We start from the raw sequence: 25,444 nt of genomic DNA on the forward strand, positions 1-25,444 counted from the left end.
TGGAGGAGAGCCAAGAGCAGCACAGGCCCTCTCCATGCATGCTGAGAAATGCTCTGATTTAGAGAACGACAGTTCCTTCCCCGTGTTGCTCCAGGGACAGGGAAGTGATGTGCTACTTCCCAAAAAGCAGGAGTTCGGCTTCATCTCAGGTGCGTATGTATCAGCCTCTTTGTACAGAGGAGAAGCGTTCTGAACGGGAATGCTGTAGTTACCTGCAGGATACATTAGCCAGATCTTTCTATGTTTTAACAACCACATAGCATAAAGGGATAGCCCATGTACTGGGCAGAAATGCTTTCTACTGTGAGCTCTCAACAAAGAGCGTGGCTCTGAAAAATAATGTGTACAGAACAATAGGTATTTATTATTCCTATTAAAAGATTAGATGTTACTTTCTGGTTTAATTGTATTCATGTTACCCACGGACCATATTTAAATTGCATCTGGCTCTATTAAAAACCAGCTCCATAAAACTACTTTTACAGAATCTCCTGACTCCTCTGATCTAGGTCTTATCCTGAGTACCAGAGGCCCACCTTTTTCACAAGGACAAAAAGGATTTTAATGTCATTGTGACATCTTTTATTATCTCTTCAGGCACTTGTCATAAATTCAGTCATTGTAATGACTCTTCTACAGCTAGCTGCTAGGGTCCCGTTAAATAAAAGTCATCAGAAGCAGCAGCTTTCTAAGGACAATAAAAAAACCAGAAGGAGGAGGAAATGGGCCAAGAAAAGGGATTTTTACGATCTTTAGTGAAATATATTTCCTTAAATATACCAAAAAAAAAAAAAAATCATACTTCAGACTCCCCTCCTTCCCCTGCCCCTGTCCCCATTCCCCCCCCCCAGCAAACCCCACAGTGAACTTCAACAGGAACAAGTCTTACTTTTTCAACTGAAATGTTTGTGTGATATTCCAAGAGCTTGAGGACAGTGACGCTTCGAGAACTAGACAATCTGGAAAAACGTGACTGTTAGACATATGCTGGGTATTACAAGAAATAACTGTAAAAAAAATAATTGAGTTGAAAGCTCATGTGCCTTCAGCTGTTCTCTACGTGGTTTGCACCTTCTCTTATACATTCACTCACTCTTTTGGCTGATAAAAATAACTAGATTTTGTCCTTCCATAGCACACTTTAGCTGAGTTATTCCAAGACTTTATACACATTCATTAATTAAGCTTGATGCCACCACTGCATGACGTACAAAAGTAGTGTTACTGTCAGGATACAGATGAGGAAATGCTACCACAGAGCAGGGATATAAAATCATCTCCCAAACAGCACACAGTGGTATACGGTAGTATACACAGCCAGACCCCAAATTCAAGCCTTCTAACACAACGGAGTGTTCTAATGCGAGAGACCCCAACATACCGTACTTCTCTCTTTCTTTCTCAAAGACTTGGTTTCAGAGTCTTCTTTTGTAATCTATGCAGTAGCAATTTTCATCCTATTTAAATCTTTTATGATTGCATGAGTCAATTTGCCATTATTTCAGCTAGCAATTACTATACCAACAATTCACTGACAGCTGTGGAATGAAAGGGTATCTTCTCCCATGAGCAGAATACCACATCGAAAAGTAGAGTTAGATATATACCACTTAAGCCATGGTCCCTTTCATCTGCGTGCCTGCAGATGTGTTCGTCTGTGAAATGAATGACTGTCTGAGATCAAATGAAACCCATGTGTGCAGACTTTTCTGGCTTCTCTATGCTAGGAAGTAAAATAGCTTTTTAATCCAGGAAAGTTACACAGATTTAAAGTATACCTACCTTGCAAAGGTAGAGAAAGCTTTGTCTTTATCACAGGCTGGCTTGTTCAGATGAAAACCAGCTTTGGCTACATCTACGTTTTTAAATCAGAAGCATCTCCCAGCTCCACATGTCAGCATGGCACGTGGGTGCTCACTGCAAAGGTTACCTGCACTGCTTGTTAGAAACAGTCCTTGGGACTGTTCGTATGCTTAAATACCTGACTAAATGGATAGCAAAGAGTCTGATTTTTAAAGGTGATGAAATGCTTGAAGATGTGGATGAGCACACACAGATATTCTGAAATCCTTCACCAAGCACCTATTTTCATCTCCAGAAATCGACGTATCTGCAGAAATCTGGTATATTGGGCACAAAATTGCCTACATCACTTGCCTACATTATTGTATGAGAAGGGTCTCAAGCTATGAGCTACCAAAAAAATAGTATTTTACTAGGAGCAGTAAGTAAAAGTAAGGAATTTATCTGCTTGTGGCAGAGCTTGTCTTCTCTTTTAAGTTTGTATAAATACTTCAAAAACAACACTGTCAAATATGGTTTCCTGATTTTGTCTGTGTTGAAATTAATGCAACCCATTATTTTCTGTATGGCCTGGACTGACCTTTCAAAATGCACCAGACTGCACTGAGTAGCAGGTATTTTCAAAATTTTTTTTTTACAGAAACGATACCTGAAGGAGTTTTGCAAGTGCATCTTCTTGCGACACCGAGGTCACTTTACATGAGGTACCATAAATAGTCAACATAACTTCCACACTCGCATTACCCACTAATATATCTCAACTCATAGGAGCATGTGAGTGGCAGAAGTACTGGTGGGCAAAACCTAAGCTCACAGCCTTCTGGTTAATGCTGTCATCTTTGGTACCGAGCACAGGCAAGGCGAGCTGGCTTCCATAACACTATACTCTGACAACCTTCTAATGAAGCAAGAAAAAGCCTTAGTCCAATAAGACAGAGAACCAAAACAACGTTCTCCATAATAATAGGAAAACATGGCTTTTGGGACTGGGTCAATAAAGGACATTTTTTTCTTCTCTAATGCACTAATAGCGTTTATTAAAGACAGCTTAAAAGACCAGAATACTCATGGATATCACCTGAGCTGTCACATGCTAGTGACAAAGTCTTTTCTTCTTGATTCCCAAACCAAATATTGGACAGGAACGTGACACAACACCTGTACGATACCAGAGGAGCTCTTCCCATACAAAGGCCATAGGATGAGCTCCTGAGATCCCAGTATTCCGATGAACCTCCTTTAGGGGCAAGGGTCACCAAGAGAGAGAGCTCTTTGCAGCACTGAGCTCTTCAGAACAACAAGTCAGTATAAGTTCTGGTTAACATTTCATTCCTCTTTCTACACAAAGGTATTATAAGAGAATCAGATTCATGCAGAGTATTACATGTCTTTTGGACTATATTATCTAGGAAAAGATAAAGGCAGGCATTTATCTGAATTTTCTGTTTCCTCTTCAAGTCACTTGAGAGCACATGGTATCCTTGAGCTTGCTATCTTTGTCCCTCAGTTTAGATTAAAACTCTCTTTTGTATTCCAACATAAGCAACTTTAAAAAGGTACAAGGTCAACCTGTATTAAAAAAGCTTTGTGCTTCTATGCAGCCCTTTGAAGCAATGCAAAGTGGGACGTTTTCCTCCTATTAGTCAAATAAGACTCTACTGTGAAGGATTATCATCTGATCTTTGAGACCAAAGCCTAGGCAACAGCTCAAAGGCCTAGATACTCAGTAATTTACCACCTCATTCTAAAACTTGTAGTTGCCCATAAGATGCACAAAACAGATCACATGCATCACGCATCCAATACAAATGTCTCAGGTCTCTAATTTTGAGAACTACTGGTGAACAACGTAGCATAAGAATTTTTGCAAAATGATTCAACCAGTAATTCAGAAAGATGAATGAAATCGAGTCAAAAGATGTACCAGCCAAAATGCCCCCGAACCACGTATTTTTCTGCTAATCCTCCACATGGGATAATCACTTTCTTACAAGTGTCTTAAGTTAGGCTGAAACAGTTAATTGAATATTAAGATTATTTCTTGTACAGACATCCATAGTGAAATTCTCCTCTTATTTATGCTAGTACAGTTTCTTGCAAAAACAAATTCTGTTTGCAGATGAGAGAAGGGTGACGATGGGTGAATTTGTCAAGGCAGAGCACTGGACCAACCCTGCTTCCATAGCTTCAGCCAGCTTGATTGTCACTGCAACTATCTTAAATTTCCTTAGGCAGTGATTAATGGCCCCATGTCAATATACTCCAAATGCTAGAACACTGCACTGCTATAAGCTGAACTGAAGAAGCTGCTTCTAGCCATAGGTTAACATGTTTTATTACTTATAGAAAGGATTACCTATTAACAAATGTTTAATTATCAAGAATAGTGTGAGTACACTCAAATCACTTGACAAAATATGAATATTTTTTTTCAATGACATTTAATAAAAAGCATTACCTACTCTCACACTCATTAGGCTTGTATTTAGGCTCAGTTCTCCCCGGTAGTGAAGTGAATAAGCATTAAATACATGTAATAGTAAAACATACCATTATCGGTTATCACTGGAGTAGTTAGATTGCAGAAACAGGATGACTTATTCAGCACTACATTTTCATAAAATATTTCAACAGGTTTTACAATTTTTATAATACAGGAAGTAAGGATTTTGCTTATGCTTGCAGACACAGCAACCTATAAAACAATAAAAACAAGAATACAACAGATTTCTTCTAATAGCTGTTAAGTTGTCACCTTGTCTTTATAGAAAACTACAACCTAGGAAATGTACAAAATGAAAATTTTTGTGGCAGAAGCAGACAATTCACTAGGCAGCCTCTCAAAGGAGAGGGCCTCTCCCAGCTGAAGAAGCAATACAGAAAGAGTCCTAAAAGGGACAGCATTGCATAATTCCAGAAATTAAATGGATCTGTAAGGTATGTTAGGGGAGCAATCTGGAATAATTTTGGATTTTAAACCAAGAATTTTGCTGTAACAGTGTTACATGCTGTTACAGTCCCTTAAAAATATTTGAGCAAGAATGTACAAATCCGCACAGAGAGACAACGTTTGCATCCATAACTGAAGTGCACTTAATTATGAAACGGAGTTTGTCTTGTAATGAATTATCCTTTGTTTCTGGCTGAGAGCGCTTTACAAATATGATCACATTAGTGCATTCAATCAGGAAACCAGAAACAATAGCATGCAGATTAAGTGGCCAGTCACAATATTTGATAATCAAATACTCAAGGCTGTGTGTGCTGCGAACAGATACTGAATAAATACTAATATCAAACACTTAAAGATGCATTTGTGTTAGCATATGTGTCCCAGTGACTGTTTTGTAACTTGTTACAAAGCTCAGAACTTACATAATGCACTTGATATATAGTCACTGGAAATAATAAAATAGCTGATAAAGTGAGATAACAGAAACGTTGCCTTTGTCAGTATAGTGAATTTCTGACTCAACATCATGAAGTATAGCTTCAGGATACATTTTATAGGAGAGGAAGAGAACACCTATCTGACTGACACATTCAACTTACTGGGATTTCCAATATATTTGCCAGTTGTTGAGATAAGAGGGACTAATATATGGAGCATGGTGACAAAAGAAGGGAAGCTGCAATAAGAGACAAAATTGCACATTTTCAGTCACAGTAAACAAACACACATAAAACTGGGTGTACATACCTGATTTTTCGTAGGGAAACTTGGCAGGATTTCCAGATCTTTATCAGGTGCATGCGAAATGTTATACCAACCCTTTATGCTGTTTGAACGTGCACAGTTTTCTTTTAATGTGCACCTAAAAGTAAACATAAAATTATACTAGCCTCCTTATTGTGGCTTTGACTTCAGACTTATTTACTTCAACTTATTTGATGTTATTGATTTTTTACAGGAACACTATTGATTTTTTACAGGAATATGGGTATAACTGCAAAAAGCTTCAGGAAAACAATCAGTAAAATCTTCTGCTTATCAAAATAAATTACAATGCATTGATATATGCTCTAGGGTCCTGATGAAGTCAATGGGACTCAAGCAAATATTAGATGCTTGGCCAGTAACAGTAGACTTGGTAGCCTGGGATGCAATTCATCACCCCCAACTTGATTGCTCCATTGTACAACTCTAGATCTGACCTGCCCAGTTCCCTCTACACTCAATGGGGAGAAATGCGCTCTTTCAGGGTGCAATTCACCTAACTTATCTCAGACATTCATACAAAAGTGAAACGAATCCCACTAAAGCTGTTCATTCTCTCCAAACAGTATAAGAGGAGATGGGGGTAAAGCTCAGATGTAGAGCTATGCTGCAAATGTGTAAGTTGATGAGATGCATCCTTCCTAATCTCCTCTGTCGTCCACTGATGTGAATGGTAATCTTTCCCTTTCATGTCAGTGCACTTGGTTAGAATCAACGGGTTTGAAAAGGTAGTTCAAAATAGATTTCTCTGTCTTCAAGAATAAAATCCATTTCAGAAGTAAGATGGCACAAAGTAAATAAAAATGTTATAGATGCCAAACTGTAGGAAATGGAAACTACACAACAGAAAATTAAGGAAGAATGAGGAAACACTGGGATATACAAGTACTACAAAAGATTACACATATTAAAAACACATAAGAAAAAGAGAACATAGGCATATGAAAAGGATGGACAATTACCAAGTTTGAAAGGTGAATCCTTAACATACTGTCTGCTGTGAGCAGTTAATGAACAATCCATAGATTAACTCCAAGTAATTTCATATAGCTAGCAATTAAAGACAAGCAAGTGCTAACTGCATATATCTTAATATTTTAATATTAAGATTGAATATTTATAAATAAACATAACATTTAATATTGGTTTAACAATACTACTTTTCTACCAAACGTAGAATTGTGTATAGCTTCAATCATGTGGTCACTGACATGTGCCTTAATGAACTATTCCTTTGCTAAAAACTAGAAATGAGTGTGTACTTGCAAAGCATGGGCCTTTTTCATGAGGAGTTCACTGCACAAACATATTTCACAAACAATGTGTTTTCTCTCCAGAAGGAGTAACACAAGAATGACTTCTGAGAAAAATATCCACTGCTTTCCAAAATGCCCGAAATAACCCCACAAACCATAGAAACCATAAAGCCATCGTCTCTGTAGATCAAGATGTTGGCAACTGGAATGCAGTTAAGCACAAGGTCACTTCCTTTGTAGTCTAACTCAGGAAACTGAGTTCCTGCTGCACAAGAACCTGGTGGGGCTTTGCATCCGAATACATTCAGATCATAACTATACTGTAAGAAATTGGGACTGTGCCTGACATATTTCAGACTGTCTGAACTAGGACAAATTTCAGTCTCATTTATCTCTCTCTTCAGCTTACTGAGATCATGAAGGTCCATTAGCACCACAGTTTTAGAACCGCAGAGCATGGGATCTGTCATCAATAGGTGCGCATAAACCAGATGCTCAGGTATGTATGGGTACATAACTCCCACTGGCAATGACGCATGGGAGAGAGACATCCTATAGTTTCTGACAGGCTGAGGATCATAATGTTGAAGATGCAAGGCAACACACTTGCAATCCCTGGCACTAAATAAGTGTATGCATTTCAGTGACACTAATATTAAAATATTAAAAAAGAAGACTGTTTATAAAGCTGAATATTTAAAACTGTCGTAGGACAAAGTTATTAGCCTTCTTAGACTGCTCAGGGAGCACAAGCACTGAACTTGTTTCCCTCATCTACAATGAAAAACCTAAGTTTAATGGCAAAAGATGTAATGCCACCTAGGACCCAGGGTCGTGCTTGTCTTCATGCCAGGAAAAATGTGTCTTTTGTTGCTCTAAAAGCTGACCTCTAACGCTCAAATGATGCACTGTGGAGAATGGTCATTTCACAGGTCATTCATTGCAAAGGGGGCAGCAGAGCTTCTGATGCCCCTCAGCATAAATTCTCACAACCGTCCTGCACAGGCCAAGAGTAACTTGAATTCCACTCACCTAAAGATGAGGTTATTTCATTGTGTCCCTATTTTTAGACAACTGATATTGTTTGCAAGCACGCTGGAAGGAATATAACAGATAAATATTATTTGTGAACCACAAAATTAACATACAGACTCAGACAACTGCTAAGTCTGGCTTTCTTGGAAAGGTGGGCTGGACCAGACCCTGTACAGATATGAAGGTATAAGGTATGAAACCCTAGGATCAGATTTCAGGCACACATAGATATGTGCACAGACAAAAGCAGAGTCAAGGATCTTTTTTACTTTTCACAGCAAGCTAATTCTTAACACTACTAAAGATTCCTCTTCATAATTGGAATTGAGTACTTCCTATTTCATTATGATAACACGATACCTATGCATACTGGCTCATTCATATTTACTTAACTCTCTGCTTCACTAATCTTGTATTAACTACAGATCCTGCTGAGTTTGCCTTCTCTGCCTTGCTAAAGCATACTGATTTCCTCGTGGAATGAGAACGTGGTTTCAGAGAAAGTTTTGGCTTCCTTTTCCAAGGTACCAGCCCCCAAACGAAGTCCACAGATGTCACACACACTGACCAAATTCAAAAGTAAGTCTGGTCATGTCAGATAACTATGACATATTCTGTTATTTCCATATGGAAAATACATGTAAAACATCAGTGTCTTGTATTGGAATAATTTCAGGATACTTCAGGTAAATCTAATTCATCTATAGAAAATCTATAAACATTAAGAGAAATCACACAATGCTAGGACTAATTGTTTTGAATGATTGTAAGTGAAAAGGAAAATTCATATATTTGTCCCTATGGAAGAAAGAGTAGAAATAGAAACAGTAGAAACATTTTGTTTCATTTTGTTTTCACTTGCAATAAGATGTGCAGATTTTTTTCATCAAAACCCTGGATTTGAGTTCACACGATCTTTAAAATGAAGCACTGCTGGTAAGTTTTATTTTAAAAATGGAGTGCATATTTAATATAAAATTTATTTCCCAGTAAGAATACAAAATATATAATCTATCTCAAAATTATTATGGAATATATTGCTTTAGTGGACATGTATGGACTTTGATAAAACACTGGCTAAAACCATCTTCCGCCTTTTCTAAAGCTTTACTCAGAGCTCTCTCTTCACAAAACCAAATATTTAACAATGCTAAGTGCTTAACAGTGAAAAATTATGTGGGTGTTTAACGGGATTCATATTATAGTAACTCATTTTTTCTCCAAAAGAGTAAATTATTTCTGTTTCAACCAGATGGAAACTTTTGGTGATTCCCCTGATAAAGAGGGGATTTAATGACTAATAACTGTTATTCGCAAACTCTTTATAAGGTAACTAAAAGCCTGAAAAGCTTTTATGTAACTGTAACATGCACAGTTTCTAACAAGGTAGGAAGAGCACACATTACAGAATAAACACCTACTCTTCTAATAACTACCTTAGCAAACACAAAGTAGCAGGTTCTCAGCAAAAATCAAGGTAACACTGAAACAAACCAAATTGGGTAGTATTAACCTTCTAAAAGAAGGCTACTAGCGGAATTGCTCAAAAATCAATCTTACAAACACTTTTGTTTAATGTTTTAATCACTGATGAACTGGCATAAAAGAAGGTCTACACTGTCGACATCTGCTGATGACACAAAGTTGGGAACATTACCATGCAGAGGGAGACAAGAATATCACACAGGAGAACTTGGATAATCTTGAAATGGGATGACATTTCAGAGCATAAAGTACAAGAACATATACCTAGAGCAATAAAAATCTCACAACCCCTATGTGTTATAGACTGGAAACTCATCAGTTGGAAAGAAAACCAAGAAAGAGAAGGACCTGGGGGCATTATTTGATCATAGGTGACTGTGGCCCATCAATGAGATGCTGTCATGAAAAAGACATTTGTGATCCCAGGACACATTAAGTAAGGTGCTTCCTGGCCAGACTGATTAAACACCACTGAGCAAAGCACAGCTGAAATCTCTTCTGGAATACTGTGACAGTCCTGGCCATCCTTATTTTAAAAGGGTGCAGAAACTTCACAGAAGGGCTACTGGAGTGGAGTTAAGAAAGGAGTGTCTTACGTGCGAGGATCTTAGTGAAGTTAGCTGTTTTAGCACACCAAAATGAAAGTGAAAAAAGAGACTGCTTTCACAAAAACATCGAGGAGATAAATGTGAGGGAGGGGGGAAAACCTGTCTAAGCCAAGGTTATGTGAGCACCAGAACAAATGAGTATAACCTGTCCATGAACACACACGTGATGAAAATGAGCAGATGGATTTTTAACCAGCAGAAAAATGAGACTCTCAGATAGCCACACAACCAGGGCAGGGAGGACAAAAAGCCTATCTGAATTTAGGATGGTCCTTGATAGTTTATGAATAGGTTTACATGATGTGGTTGCTTGGAATTGCCAAGACTAGGCTTGATGACTCAGGAGTTTCCCCAGTCCAGGCCAAAGATGTACAACAGCTTTCCAACCTGCTTCAAAGAAAGCAGCAAAACTAATGACTCGAATGTGAGGATGAAGTGTTTAGAAAGAAATTTTGCTCTGGCCTAAACCGAAGGCTGTGGTTCCAAAGCAAGGAACTATGAATATTAAAGACAAGCGAGCACTCTGCCCCCATTCTCACACGCAAGATGCTCCCAGCTATTAAGATGCTTCAAGCACAAGTATACAATTTTCTCTCTCAATCAGTCTGGAAAGCAAAAACATCAGTTCTAAAACCAAAATAATTTCTTCTTCTTAGCCCAACATATATTTTATGGGTAGATCTCAAAAATCTGAGGGCTAACACAGTCTTTAAAAGGTGCAGAGCTCCCCTTCACATGACAATAATGAGCCCCACTTTTATGGCTATGACCGATTCCATAAAAATTCAGTAGATACAATCTTGATGTTGAATAGCCCCAAGCCAGTCAAAATGTAGACTGACTAATAATGCATTGCTTTTATATGAAAGTCCAAAATACCAAAAAATACCTTTGTTTCAAAGAACACCACCCACAGTAGGGATCCTTTGCAGATAAGCATTCTTGCTCAGAAACATATCTACCACAATTTGCAACTGGTATTCTTCTCACCTAAAACCAAAGAATGCAATAATACACTGAATTAAAATAGCCTCTATGAACAGGGAAATTGAGGATTACCATTAAAAATCTGACAGCAACCAAGCATGATCCCTTCGGGAAAGTTTCCTTATGGACTCCCCTCTGCCAGAAGACCTTTGGATAGAAATATTCAGCCTATTTTACACACGCTGTATTTTGCCATCCGATGATGAAACGCCTCTGACAATGACAATTTGGTTCCACTACTCAAAGGCCAGCATGGACAGATTAATGCAAGAAAGACTGATTAGCGCAGTGAATTATAAATAACAATAGAAAGGAAGTATATTTTACAAATAATGCTCTGCTTAGCAGAACACCATTTTCCTCTCATCAGAACTGAGATTTTGAAATGACTGATGAAGGTACATCCAAAAATTCATGCACAAAACAAAATGCATCTGTGTTTGCATCACCATGTCAGGTTACTGCATGTGCACACTAGAACAAACGCATGCAACTACTTAGCATGCACGAAAATGCCATTTCAATAAGTAAATGTAGGTAATTGTGGCTATATTGTATGTAGCTATACTTGTATATTCAGCTTGAATATCCTAGCCAGCCATTTTCAGAAAAGGAAAGGAAAAAGAAAGAGAGAAAGCTGATTACAAATACTGAATACAAATACAAATGATGTTATTAATAACAATGCTAATTAATAATCTTAGTAAGAAAAATATTCTTAATTCAAATTGTTTTTTTAAAAGTTTGCTAGAAATAAAAGCTCTTATATTTTGTGAACAGAAACAAGAAAGCATGGCTTTCTGCAAAACTATATTTACTGTTTTCTCCAGCCACAGCTTGTAAAATTCAATTTATCTGAAGGTGTGAGATAATCTGTTCAGAAACCAGCCAACATCATAGACTGCTAGCAAGTCAAAAGAAAAGACAGCGTAGAAGCCTTATTTAAGCTCCAAGAGATGATCCGAGAGAGGCATTTATTCCTAAAAGCTGTTGTTCCTCTATAACAACTTGCTCTTTTACCAAAGCTAAAGAAAATGCAAGTCTTTACTTTGAATATCTACATATACTTTTGACTGAAATCTTGATTCCTTCCGCATTTGTGATAGATGGTTTATACCAGTCAGGAGTTCTCCTACCAACTTACCCACTCTCTCAGACAGCAGGCTAAAATGCTATGTTCACTGCTGGAAAAGTGATTTTATTGTAAATAAAGGTAATCAAGTGCTGGGTGAAATTCTGTCCAGCTAAGATGGACAGCCAGCCCTTATGTTTTCACTGCCATCTTCCCTGCTGCTGGCGAGACAAAGGAATTTGCTCAGTAGCTCTGCTGCAGGATGTGCTGCAACAACTGCACCGGCTCCTGGGAGCCGCTCTCTGCTCGACATGCAGCGCTGGCACGTTTGCTCGCATGCAGTAGCTCCCAGCAGCTGCTGAACTCCTTGGCCTCACTACGCATACATGTTAATCGCTTCTGATTGTGCTTTTGGTTTGGTTTGGTTTTCTGCAAAGCCTATGCCTAACTGAAGACGATGAGCATTTGATCATTGATTCCAGCAGAACTAAGACTTCAAACCCATCTCTCAAATTAAGAGATTTCTCAACATTAGAAACTCCGTAACTGACTAGCAAACCCTGACCTACCAACACCTGGATGGCTAATTCAGAGGAACTCTGTCTCCAAAGAGCCTGCAAGTTTTGTTAGCTACCTCCAAGCTTGATTCTGCACTATGCCCCCAGGAAAAAGAGAAACAAAGACCCTCTCGACAGAATGACATAAAATAAGCATGGGATTAAGGGTGTTGCTGGATCATAGCAACAGTGGGCAGCACCAAGACAGTGGAAGCTCTTCTGAGCTCTGCAGAAGTGCAGCCCAAACTTAGCCAACATAATCAGATATTAGATGTAAACTTGGTAACTGCAGTTTAGGTATGTAAGGTTTAACTCTGACCCAAACTGATGCTTCACTTATAAAGTGGCAGAAATCCTTAAAGCAGAAGTTTACTTGAATTTATTTTATTTAATATTGTGCTTACCTTATTGGCAGAGGACAGATAGATGTAGTTGTTATCTATGGGATCAAGTCGAAGTTTGGGGAAAATGGAGGTTTCTTCCTTAATTTCATATAAAACCTCTGGGCAATTAGATTCCATATCATCTTTAAGAACAGCCTAAAACACATGAAATTAAGTTATTCACAAGTCCTTTTATTGATCAGTCAGCATTTTAAACAGAAGCCTAATTTCACCTACATCAGAACTTCTGAGACGATTTACTGTGCCCTGATTCAATTCACCTGCTGCGTTGACTCTCACACCACAGAAAGATGGGGGAAAAGACCACCAGAACAGAATTTCCACAAAATCCATGTCAGACACATTTTGCCCTGAATCTGGTACTGGTTTAGTGTATGAAACATCCCTCCTACCAAGTATGTTCCTGATTGATGCAGAAACTCAATGTGGAAGAGATGCCTATATCCCAGAGTCATAATGTGTTAAGTACTCCTATGAATGGAGAAGAAAGTTTTAGCCTTCGGAAAACAAATTAAGATCCAGACACTCATAATGTAAAGAGGAACCTACGCAAGTTACTGACAACTGTCTTCAGGACAGAAGTTTCTTTGTGGCTTCTGTGAGTATACATCTGAGGTGGTATTTCTTTTTCTTACCTTGCCCAACTCTACAGTTTTCCACCATCCTTCACCCAGAATTCAAGACAACCAGAGATCACAGAAACTTTATTTTGCAAGTTAATAAGCACACCAATTTCATTTTTCATTATTAAAAGCATGGTGAAAAAAATGGGCGAAAGCTTTTCAAGCTCTCTACTATATTATTCTCCAACTGCCTGCTTAATAAAAACAAAAAATGAGGGTCATCCTTTGCAGTGTACGCAGGAAATGCACATTTCTGTTTTCTTGCAAAGCCCTGAAAAAAATGAAAGCATAAAATACATTTGACTGGATAGCTGAAAAGTTTGATAATGAGATGACTTTCACTTCCAGGTGATTGGTTTAAGCTAGCGGAGGTCAACTATTCAGAAGCTAAGGCAAAATGAATCTTGACTTTTCTCACTTTTCTCTCTAACAGACAGGTATTCACATCACACAGGCTAAAAACCAAATAAATATGCTTCCAAAATCTAACAATATTTAATATTTCTACTGGAAAAACAAAGCAAGGAAGGAAACAAAAGACAGAGTAACTGAGAACTCCACAGTCCATAAATTGATACTGTAGGCATTAGTAGCTTAATGAAATGTTTCCGTGAATTTTAAGCAGGGTACATAATTGCTTTTGAAAGTCATCTTGCTCTCCAAGTAACAGTACAGCAGTTACTTCATAGACAAACCAAAAAAAGAAACAGAGATTCAGGGGATTATATCTGTTTATAACACAGTGCCTAAACCAGGAAACATTTACCCACTCGAACAGAGCAGCAGCTGACGGCGAAAGGAAGAACTGCCACACCCAGCTTACCTTCAGTAACTGTCCATCATCTGTCCCCAAAAACAGAACTATCTGATTCAAAACAACTGTGCCATAAACAGCCACTAATCCAGAGTGAATCAAGGTAGGTAGTTTCTTGATTGATCGTGCCTCCTGAAAATCAGATATAAGAGAAAGCTATTACAAAATCATTCACCTATACTGAAAAACAGAAAGGGGGGAAAAGGAAGAAAGGGGGGAAAAGGAAGAAAGGGGGGAAAAGGAAGAAAGGGGGGAAAAGGAAGAAAGGGGGGAAAAGGAAGAAAGGGGGGAAAAGGAAGAAAGGGGGGAAAAGGAAGAAAGGGGGGAAAAGGAAGAAAGGGGGGAAAAGGAAGAAAGGGGGGAAAAGGAAGAAAGGGGGGAAAAGGAAGAAAGGGGGAAAGAAAGGGGGGAAAAGAAAGAAAAAAGAAAAAAAAGGAAAAAAAAAATTAAAAAGAGAGGAATCCCTGGAAAGATTCTCAGAGAACTCAAGTTTAGACAATACTTCTGGTAACGTTTTAATTCTGACACAGTTCCAGAGCAACATATCATTGAAAATGGCACGTGAGACATGAAACTACTTGTTTTTTATACATGGCAACTGGTCACGACTGTGATAGAGATTACATCTACTGCAGCTAAATCACTGACCTCAGTGGGAGACAGACTTGGCCAAACAGCAGCAAGTTGCTTTGCAACAGCATTTTAATTTTTTGGGACCTAATGCCCTGGGCTTATTCTGAATTGTCAGTTCTTCTCAATGAAGCCATGCTTTGCCATCACCTGATTGCATCTACCATGAAGGCTACAGATACACTCTGCAACCACTTTTAAAGGCATGCAAATATTCTGGAGAAAGGAGGCACTTCAAACACACAGACTTTTATTTTGTGTGCGTGTGTCAGAAAATGTGGAGCTTCATCCCCCCCTTTATCATTTCCTGCTTGACACTAGAGGAAGTTGAGATTTGCATACTACATAAATATAAAAATGAGATAAAGCAACATAAAGTTCACGTTGGGGAGAACATAAATGTACCCGTGTGAACTTTAAAATCAACACGTTACCTACAATTCTCTGTCCAAGCTGAAGAAAGTTGTGACAAGCGTGTAAGCAGCTCATGAAAGAAAACATCACACAGGAAATCCCTGTACCTTGTGGAAGGAAAAACCAAAGTAATCCTGACTGTAGGTGATCAAGTGCTGAAAGGAAGCCTCGATGTGTCAGAATAAGGTCATTCACCAGGTGAGAGCTGGTCTCTGCCCTAAAATCCCTACAAACCCAAGTATCTCCCTAGCAAGCAATACCTCAGTTTTGCAGTCCTGCAATTGCTTTAAGTCAATCTCCATGGCAGATGCTGCCAAAAGTGTGATCCCACCTGCTCTTCAAACGGATCCAACCCCAGCCAAGCTCTATCTCCCTTTCCCATCTATCAGTTTAATGTTTTCCAGTGAGCTTGGTTAAGGAAATGAGATGCGCCTGGAAAATGGTCTGTAAATCCATCTACCTACCTACCTACCTACATTTTCATTTGAGCCATTCTCCTCCTCACGTGAACATGTGGCTGCACAGATGCCAGTGCTGGCACAAAGGAGCAGCAGGCATGGAGAGGTAGGGGGAAAAGCTCAGGCAGGACCAGGCCTTTTGGAACAAGCCCAGTAGGTCAGCTTACAGAGCCCAGAATCCCAGCCTCAAGGGCAGATTCCTAAACCTACAGGAACTCTCTGAGTGCAGGGAGCTATTTTGCTTTAATGCACAAGACAAAGTGTGAGAATGGACCATTAAGACTGACATTTTGCAGAAAGGTGACGGCATTTCTCAAAGTTATGAAGCAAATCCATAACACAATAACAGCTGAATTCAACTCTCTTGCATGCTAGGATGCTGGCTTAACCCCAGAAAGTCTTTCCACATAGAAATAATTTTTTTCTAAACTGCAATCCTAAATCAATTAAAATCTTTTTCAGTCATCTGAATTATTTTAATTAGCTTGCAAGAACAGCCACTTGGAGTAAAAGAGGACTTGATTAACTTCCATATTTAAAGATTTTTTTTTTTTATTTTTTTCATGCAGCATGAAGACAACGCAGGAGCTGTCATGTACTGGCACAGAACTTCAGTAAAACCCACTAGGCATGAGACTCCACTACCATGGATGTCTGTCTTAGATATGGGGGCGGGAGAGTGACTGCGATCATTTTAAGCTGGAAGAAGTTAACTCACTTTTTTATTAGATCAGAAGGTAACAAAACTCCAGTGCTGGTGCACACAGTGAGCCTTCACTCAGGCTAAGGAACAAGAAGTTGAAGCTTCCAGACTTTCATCTCCACCAGAATTAAGACTTTTTTTTCTGCAGTGCACCCTACAGTAGTGTAAGGAAAAACAAACCACTCCAGGTTCCTCGCAGACTCTGCACAGTAAGATCACAGAAGAGCGGGGGACTCACCCAGTCTCTGAAAAGCTTTGCTGCCAGATTTTATTTTGACCCACATACTAGTAAAATAACTAGTGTCATATCAGTGCATCCTCCTCTTCTGACTGAAGAACCAATACTGACAAGTGTGGAAGCCTCCTCCCCTCACTCTGCTTGCTAGAGGGAGGGTCAATGCGACATTGAGCTTATACAGATATGAAGAGGGGGAATTTAGATGGTGGGCAGTCACAACAAAAATTGCCTTCTCTCTTTTGCAACCTATTTCTCCCGCTTGCCTGTTCCCTCCAGGGTGCAGCTGCTGCTTTCACCCTTCTGTCATCCCTTTTCCATGTGCATTTATTTTTTTAACAAGCTCTTTTACCTCTTCCACTATGACTAATGGGTTACAGCACTGTAGGGCCTTCCCAAGCTTTTTCTTTCACAGCTAAATCCATCCTTAAAATGTGTTCACAGTCTAAACTTTCTTCATACTTAAGAGTCACTCATCTCCATGATCATCTATCTGTCTATCCTGTAACATTATCAGGCTCATACAAAAACAAGAAAACCCAAAGAGAAGACAATACTGCTCTAGAAGACCTTTATTTTTTTAATTCTTCAGCTCTACCCTCTGTTCTATTATATAGTCCCCCAAAATCCTCACTGTGCACAGGTAAGCCTAGATCTCCTGAATTAACTTACATTTTGCTTTTAAGTTCACCCCCTATGCTGTTTGGTTATTGCCATGAAAGGTATTTACACTCATTTTCTATTTTGCATCTCATTTTCAGATTTATCTCTGTATGATTCCAGCTGCAGCAACCATATTTGCACTTCTACTTTCTGTCTTGATTTCTTCCTGATTATGCGTGCCTCAGAGGGAAGGGCAGCATTTTTAGCTCACGCAGCACTCAACATATTGCAGCTGGCCAAAAAGTAAAAACAAAGGGTTTGAGCATCAGCCTGAATGAACAGATGCAGCGATATAAAAGGCCACAAGAATTGCAAGCAGTGTATAGCAACAGCCAACACTGGAATGATACATAAATGTTTTTCCTAGAGGGAAAAAACTTCTGGAACTTCATTCTCCTTTCTTAATTTCACCACCCTTCAACCTCCTGCACCAACTTTTATCACATCAGAGGGTAACAAAGTGAAATATTGGTGCATGCAGTGAGCCTTTATTAAGGCTAAGGAATGAGGAGATGAACTGTTCCAAAATTTTATTTCCATGAGGTTTTTTCATTTGTGCATTGCATATCAATGCTAGGTGGACAAACCATCCCAGGCAAGCAGACTGCAAAAAAATCAGGGAGGATGACCAGGAAATGAGGAAATCAGGAGGATGACCAAGTCTTCACAGGGACCTTGCAGAGGCAAGATCCTGAGCCTCATAATGCAAGGCAGGAGGGACAGGCAGAGGCTATACTTGAGCAAGAGGTTGATGGAGACTCCTGAGATCAGGGAGGCTAGAAATTTGAGACTTCTTGCAGCAGCAGAAACGCTCCTTCTCTGCCCTTAGACTTGAGTTTACAGAATTGATAAAGTGTCCTAATAACCAATGAGGGAGAACAAGCTTAATTAAAGAAGGCTTTGAAACCAGCTAAGCTTGAACAGAGCATTAGCTTAAAGCAAGTAGTGGATGACCGTGGTTGGAGCTTCCCTCCTGTGAAAGATGAAAGCACACAACTGCTAAACCATCATGCTGTTACAACAGGCTGCTTTTTTTTTTTAGGGACACCAATCCATTACATTGCAGAGAGACTGCCAATGATTTTCTATTCTTTGGACCACGTGTTGCACATCCATGTGGACACCAAAGACATTGCCTGGTGCAGATCAGGACTACAGAGCTCTGGGGGCAAAGTGAAGGAGATGGGACCCCAAGCTTTGTGAACCCCATGGGGTCAGTGAAGGGTGATGCTCTTCTGGATTTGCTACTCACAAACAAGGAAGAACTGACTGGACATGTGATAATCAATGGCAGCCTTCACTGTAGTAACTATGAAATAGCCGAGTTCAGGATCCTGATGGCAGTAAGGAAAGAACAGCAGAGTACAGACCCAGGCTTCAGCTTGTTCAGGGAACTGGTTAGTGAGATCCCCTGAGAGGCAGCTTTGAAGGGAAATGGAGCTCAGGAAAGCTAGTACGTCTTTCAGGACAACCTCCTCCAAGCACAAAACTCAGTAAAATGAGCAGAGGTATCAGGAGATGGCCCCTAGCTAAGCAGGGAAGTCATGATTGAACGGCGATGCAGAAAAACGGTATAAAGGAGGTGGAAGCAGGAACAAGTGACTAAGGAGGAACTGCCTGGACATTTAGGGACGGCATTAGGAAAGCCCAAGCTCATCTGATGTTGAAACTGGCAAGAGATGTTATGGGCAACAAGAAGAGCTTCTACCAGCACATGAGCAATAAAAGAATAAACAATGAAAATGTGTGCCAGCTGCTGAATAGTCAGGTGATGCAGATAAGGCTCTGACTTCACGGGCAAGGTCTTGTGGTCCTTTGTACTTACAGAGTTCAAGAAGGAAAGAAACCAATACTGGAAGAGGATTAAGCCAGGGATGTCTTAAGAAATCTCAGGGGAACCAGATGGGATCTGTAGGAAGATGCTGAGAGACTGTCTGATGACACTGCTAGGCTGTTCTCTCATATTTCAAAAGTTGTGGAGATCAGAGGAAGTCTCCAACAAATGAATAAAGGCAAATACTGAAACCATCTTCAAAAAAAGACAAGAAGGATGACCTGGGGAACTACACATTGGTCAGTCTCACCTTTTCCCTGGGAAAATCAGGGAGCAAATCCTCTCAGAAGCCATTTCTAGGCACAAGAAGAAGAAAAAGGTGACTGGGAAAAGCCAGCCTGGATCCACCAAGGATAAATCATGCCTGACCAACGTGATTGCTTTCTGTGATGAAATGAGTCAATTTGTGGATGAGGGGAGACGTCATTTACTTAGACTTCAGCAAGGCTCTTCATACCATTTCCCACAGCATCCTTGTATCCAAATCGAGATGTTACAATTTAGACAGGGGGACTACTGGATGGGTGGAAAAACTGGATGGATCATCAGGCTCAAAGGGTATTGGTTATTGGTTTTTACTCTACCTAGACACTGGTTACACGTGAGTTCCTCACAGAACCTATCCTGGGACATGTCCTGCCTCAATAGCTGGAGGACAATAATATCAATAACCTGGAGGAAGGCACTGAAACCTTCTGGGTTAAGCTTGCGGATGACATAAAAATAAGATGTCATGCTTGAGTGCAGGGCTGCCATTCAGAGGGACTTAGACAGGCTGTAGGAATAGACCAACAGGAACCCCAAGAAATTCAGCAAGGGCAAATGCAAAGTGCTATACCTGGGATGGAGTAACCCCCCATGTGATGGTACAGACTGGAGAGCAGCTCTGCTGAAAAGGACACAAGGATCCTGGAGGGCAGTAGGCTAAACGGTGTATCCAGGCAGCAGTGAGGGTTAACAGCATCCTAGGTTGTATCAACAGGAACATAGCCAGATTGAGCAAGGAAAGTGATTATTCTCGTTTACCAGGCATGTGTTCAAGTTGCGTCTAGGATACCGCACTCAGCTCTGGGACCTGCACTACAGCACTTATCTTGATAAATCAGAGTGAGTTCAACGGTGGGCCACTGTGATGGTCAGAGCCTGGAGCACCTGCCTGACAAGGAAAGGCTGAGGGAACTGGGCTGGTTCAGCCTACAGAAGAGACAATTTCAGAGGAACCGAGCCAAGTTCTTGACTGAGGTGTATGCAGGAAAACAGGAGATAATGACACAAACAGAAACAGTGGAGGTTTCTCGCAGAGAAGAAATTAAAAAAAACATCACTGTGAGGACAATTAAGCAGAACAGGTTGTCCAGAGAGGTTGTGCAGTCTCCATCCCTGGAGGTTTCAAGATCTGACAGGACAAAGCCCAGAGCAACCTTGTCTGATCTCAGAGCTGACCCTGCTGTGAGCAGGGGGCTGGACTGGAGGCCTCCTCTGAGGTTCCTTCCAACCTGAACAATTCTGTGATCCCAAGGATGTGAATCCTCTGTTCAAGAGCCCCAAGGCTCTCTAAAGTTTTCGCTAAGAACACTTGGTGAAGCCAGATGACTAAAAGCAACTCTTTTCTTACTGACGTTGTATGACAAGTCTCTGATGGCTTACTTCCCACACCAAACAGGGATGAACTGAAAATTCATTGTAACCGGACAGAAATATTCACTCTAGAAACATTAACTCTAGAAATCTGTCAAACACCAGATGAAATACTAGCAGTCTGGTAATAAGCAGGAGATGACTTTACTACTAGAAAATTATTACAGGATCAATTTTGATACGAAATGATATTTAGAAGTCTGTAATTCTTTCCTTAAATACAAGACTATGAATCACTTTGGAATGAGCTACCACACAAATTCAAATGTCACTCCTGCAAATTAATGGCCGTGATTAAACTGATGTGACTCTGTTGATTTCAAAAACTCCTTTCAGTAGAGCTTACACCAGCTAAGATTTGTCCTAGGATTCCAAGCTATTCTCTTACCGAGGGGCATATACCAACCCACATATTTATCACCCACTGAAAAATGCAAAAATCCAAAGAACAGACTGTTATCTATCCTCACTTGCATTAAATAGCAGATGACAATCCAACCAAGAGAGCTTAGCATTCGGTAGCTATCACAGCTACTTAGCCCTTGCACATCATAAAATAAACACCTTAATATAAACTATAGCAACTTCTATCTGTCTTACAGGTATACGCCTAGTACTTTTGGGGATTTTCTCCCTGAAAAATTTAGAATCCTTTTCTTCCCATGCAACTTTTTTTAAGGGCAAAACTAATCTCTAGATTTGTCACTGAGGTTAGGTAATATCCTACAACTCTCTCCTGTTGATGTTCTCTAATTTGAGCACTTCTCCTACTCAGCTGCTTGGCTGCCAATCATAAGATCCTGTGATCACTGGGAGAGATCTGAGGTTCCAGTAGCTCCTGTTCAGCCATGGAACTACAGAAGGAAAGGCCTTCTTAAAGTTCTTAGCTACTGCAGCAAGTTTGTGACAAATTCCAGCATTTGTCTTATGTATTGCCTAAGGAGCTTCGATTTCGTAATTGTGATCCACCAAAAACATTTGTTAGTGCTCAGTCAGCTTTCTGAAAAGAAACAGAGAATGACATTTGGCAAATTCACATTCATTAAGTAAGGAAATTGTGAAGAAGGTGCACATGCAGGTGATGCTAGCGAGTCCATTAACGTGTACACCTCAACAGTGCGTATAAGCAGATATAATCAAAACTAAGAGGCGTGTGGATCAGAGGAAAACAAGCTGAATATAAAACTGCAAAACATTTTTAGAGTAGTGTCATCTAAGACACCGCTTGCCTCTTGCTAGTTACAGATCATGTCTCTGGGAATCCAGTATTATATCTGTCCAGAATAAACACATCCAACTAGGACAAAATGTTTTGTGCACACTACTGCACAAAAGGAAAACAGAATTAGCTAGTTCTCATAAGCAGAAATTCCACAAAATTTGTAGCAGTCACCTCCTTTTTGATAAAGTTGGTAAACAAGGATCTTGAAAACTACCGATTTTCAATGACAGGCTCGAATGCAACATTAAACCTTAATGCAAATGTCAACTTTGGCCTAAGTAGCAACGTGAGGCTAAAGAGATCACACGCCTACAGTGAGTTCCTACAGGATGCGGAGCAATTTGGTTCCAATCCAGTGAAGTACTCAAGTTCACGCTTAACTTTAAATGCTTGGGCAGTTCCCCTGAAGATGATGGAACTACTTCTATGCCTAATGTTAAATATGCCCTTAAGTGCTTTATTGGGTCAGGGCCAAAAACCTCAGTACCTTACAGGAAGGAGTTCAGAGTAAAACATGCATCAATAGCATAGCAGGGAATTCAGGACCACAAATACCTCAGGCTAAGTCCCTCTAGCAGTGTACTATTGAGAAGCACAGTGCCAAACACGGTGCAGATACAAGCAGCTGTGTGAGTACAGACAGGTAAGAGGATGTCTTGCCTAAAGGTAATCAGAATAATTACAGAAATCTGAAGAATGACAGTATCAGAAGGAAAACAAACTGCCACTACTCCCTAACGTATCCTCTTAACTATAAAGTGTATTCCTGCAGTGAAAAAAAAAATTTTTTTTTCAGTTCCTACATAAACTGAGCCTGTGGCTGTGATCATGGTCAGCATACCTCACGTCATGCCTGAGCTTCAGAATTTAAGTGTACCCAGCAAAGAAGAGCAAGACCCGTAGCAACCCCACAACTCACGGCATCCGCAGTGCAGAAAAAAAAAACATATTAAAGCTGAACTACATGCATTTATTTCTATGTTTATGCACCATAATTAGCTTAAAAAGGGAGCATAATTAGCCATGTAATGTTATAGGTCTTATTACTACATAACACCCAGATGTCCTGCCATCTCACAAAATATTAAAATACCACTTTCCCGACAGTGGTAAACTGCAGTTCTTGGTGTGCCAAAATGTCATGATTAATAACACCACCACAGTTAGGGACATAATGTTAAGTAAGCAATCCTTTAAATCATTTTTAAAGTTGGGATTCTTCAGCATTGTAGCCAAATACATTTGCAGGAGGGACGAGCCTTTTGGGACATGAAAGTAACTCTGGAGTCACAGGAGCCTGATCTGAATTAGATCAGTCCCTGAACAAGTGGATTACTGATTTTTCATATTCAGGCACCAGGAGGCAATGGGGATGGGGGATTGAGAGGAACACCAGCGAGACAGAAATACCCGTTGCACCTTAGGTGCATTATCTTAACTCTCTGAAACCCCTAAGACTCTTCTGGAATTTCTAGTGTGGGGCTTTAGAAAGTGTTTATAAAAAGGATCTGCTGCCTGCTTTGCGGGCTCAGAAAGCACCTCGCAAAGAAACCTCACGAGTCATTAGGAACAAGGAATACAAATTAAAAATCCAACTAGCAAACAGGTATTTTGGGATGAGGATAAGACTTCAAATTCATTCAGCAAGTTTGTCTTGCGAGAGCACAGAAATCGTGCAGTAAGCTATAGACTGGCACTGGGAATCAAAGGATTGGCTCTGGCTCTGTTGCGAGAGTTTCACTGTTTTACTTCAGCACAGTTGTTTCACCCACACAGGGGGTTCTCATTCATAACTACGTCCTCTAACACTGGCAATAGCCTCGCAGCTCAGGAGGGAGATAAGCAGACAATCACACATGCCTTCCAGTAGTTTGCATTTGGAAGAATCTTGGCACTGGGCTTTGCTATGGGCTGGATTTGGGAAGCCAAGGAGCGACAGTAAGTCTACCGCATTTCTTTCAAGGAGTTTCCAACAAACTCCCACCGTAACACAGCACGGATTCAGGGGTTAAGCCGCAAAGTCCCTGGGTGGCGGGGAAGCTGCAAAAGGCCAGGGCTTCCTTTATGATGGCTCGCTTGATCCCCTGCAGTCGTCCCTGATACTTTTCAGTGTTGTTCCTTTTGCCACAGCTCTGAAAAGACTTCTGAGCGTGACTTAAAAGCATGGATGGGCCTTGCAAAAGCACCTTCTTCTCCTGAATTACATTTTTAGCTTCTTGAATTTCATTTTTAGTTCATTTCCTTACTAGCTACCGAGGCCACAGCAAAGCCGGTAGCCTTGCCCACCCTGCCCTCTGTGTGCACAGCTCGCCCTCAAAAGGGGGAAGGAGCTGAAGAGAGAGTGTTAGAGAAGTAGGTGACCAGGGGATCTCCATGAGATACCACTGCCTGTGAAAATGTAACCACTGCATCAACAATGACTTATTGCTCTCTCCTGCACGTACGGGTTTGGGGGGGGTGGGGGTGGCTGTGAGCCCTCTCAAGCAAGGCCAGTCCTGGGAGGTTTGGGAAACACCTACCACCAACCAACCAACCACAAATAACTGGTGAGCAATGTGGATAACAATGCACGCAGCCCAGTGCACAGGAGTCAATTTGATGGGCATTTTCTCATTTCTGACGTAGCTGCAATGACGCGAGATGCGAATGCACAGAATAAGGTTTATCTAAGCTGTGCGAAAAATGCCATGAAGTACGACCCATCCTTGAGAGAAAAGGGCGCACAGGGTGAGGAGCCCGAGACTCGGGCCTGACCCAGGACGCCCTCAGATGTCCCCTCAGACATGTCTTTCCCGGAATGCAGGTGGGAAGGACACTCCAGGATCTGGCAAGGGATCAGCTTTTTAGAAACAGAAAGTGCTGGAGAAATCATTAGGGCTGATGGAGCCAGGGCTGACACGCATAGCTCAGCAGGGCTCTGAAGTTCCCTGCGAATTTCACCTGCCTTCAGGTCAGGGACGCCCCACGAGTCATGCACAGCGACACCAGCCACAACAACAACAGTGACAACAAGGGCGTGCAGGAGGAAAGCTTAGCAAAACGATGCCCAGACTTACACAGCCCTTCCCGTTCATCATGAAGTGCGTGAACGCACAGGCTTGCTCCTTCATCTCCTCCATCCCGAAGATGCAGACGGCAGTGGCGTTCCAGGCCTTGGCGCCGTGGTTGTGGTGGAAAACACCCACCCACCAGCCCCGCTCGCCCTGGCGGACAAGGCTGGAGGAAACGATGAGGCTCCTGCAGCCGCAGTCCAAATACACGTGCCCTTGCAAAGTCAGGCCACCC

The 25,444-nt window shown here is 40.7% G+C and overlaps 1 protein-coding gene across 1 annotated transcript in view; it reads right to left on the bottom strand.

The window, feature by feature from the left end:
* Nucleotides 1–25,444, bottom strand: part of PLXNC1 (plexin C1) — a 150,816-nt gene that overhangs the window by 43,750 nt on the left and 81,622 nt on the right. Inside the window, exons 3-9 of the mRNA XM_035901002.1 lie at nucleotides 25,216–25,442; nucleotides 14,372–14,494; nucleotides 12,926–13,060; nucleotides 10,795–10,895; nucleotides 5,504–5,618; nucleotides 4,354–4,498; nucleotides 890–959 (exon numbers count right to left, since the gene is read on the bottom strand). Coding sequence (XP_035756895.1) covers nucleotides 890–959; nucleotides 4,354–4,498; nucleotides 5,504–5,618; nucleotides 10,795–10,895; nucleotides 12,926–13,060; nucleotides 14,372–14,494; nucleotides 25,216–25,442 — 916 coding nt within the window. The remainder of the gene's footprint in view (nucleotides 1–889; nucleotides 960–4,353; nucleotides 4,499–5,503; nucleotides 5,619–10,794; nucleotides 10,896–12,925; nucleotides 13,061–14,371; nucleotides 14,495–25,215; nucleotides 25,443–25,444) is intronic.

The sequence above is a fragment of the Egretta garzetta genome, unplaced genomic scaffold (assembly GCF_000687185.1).
Source record: "Egretta garzetta isolate BGI_Z169 unplaced genomic scaffold, ASM68718v1 scaffold38, whole genome shotgun sequence".
NCBI lineage: Eukaryota > Metazoa > Chordata > Aves > Pelecaniformes > Ardeidae > Egretta > Egretta garzetta.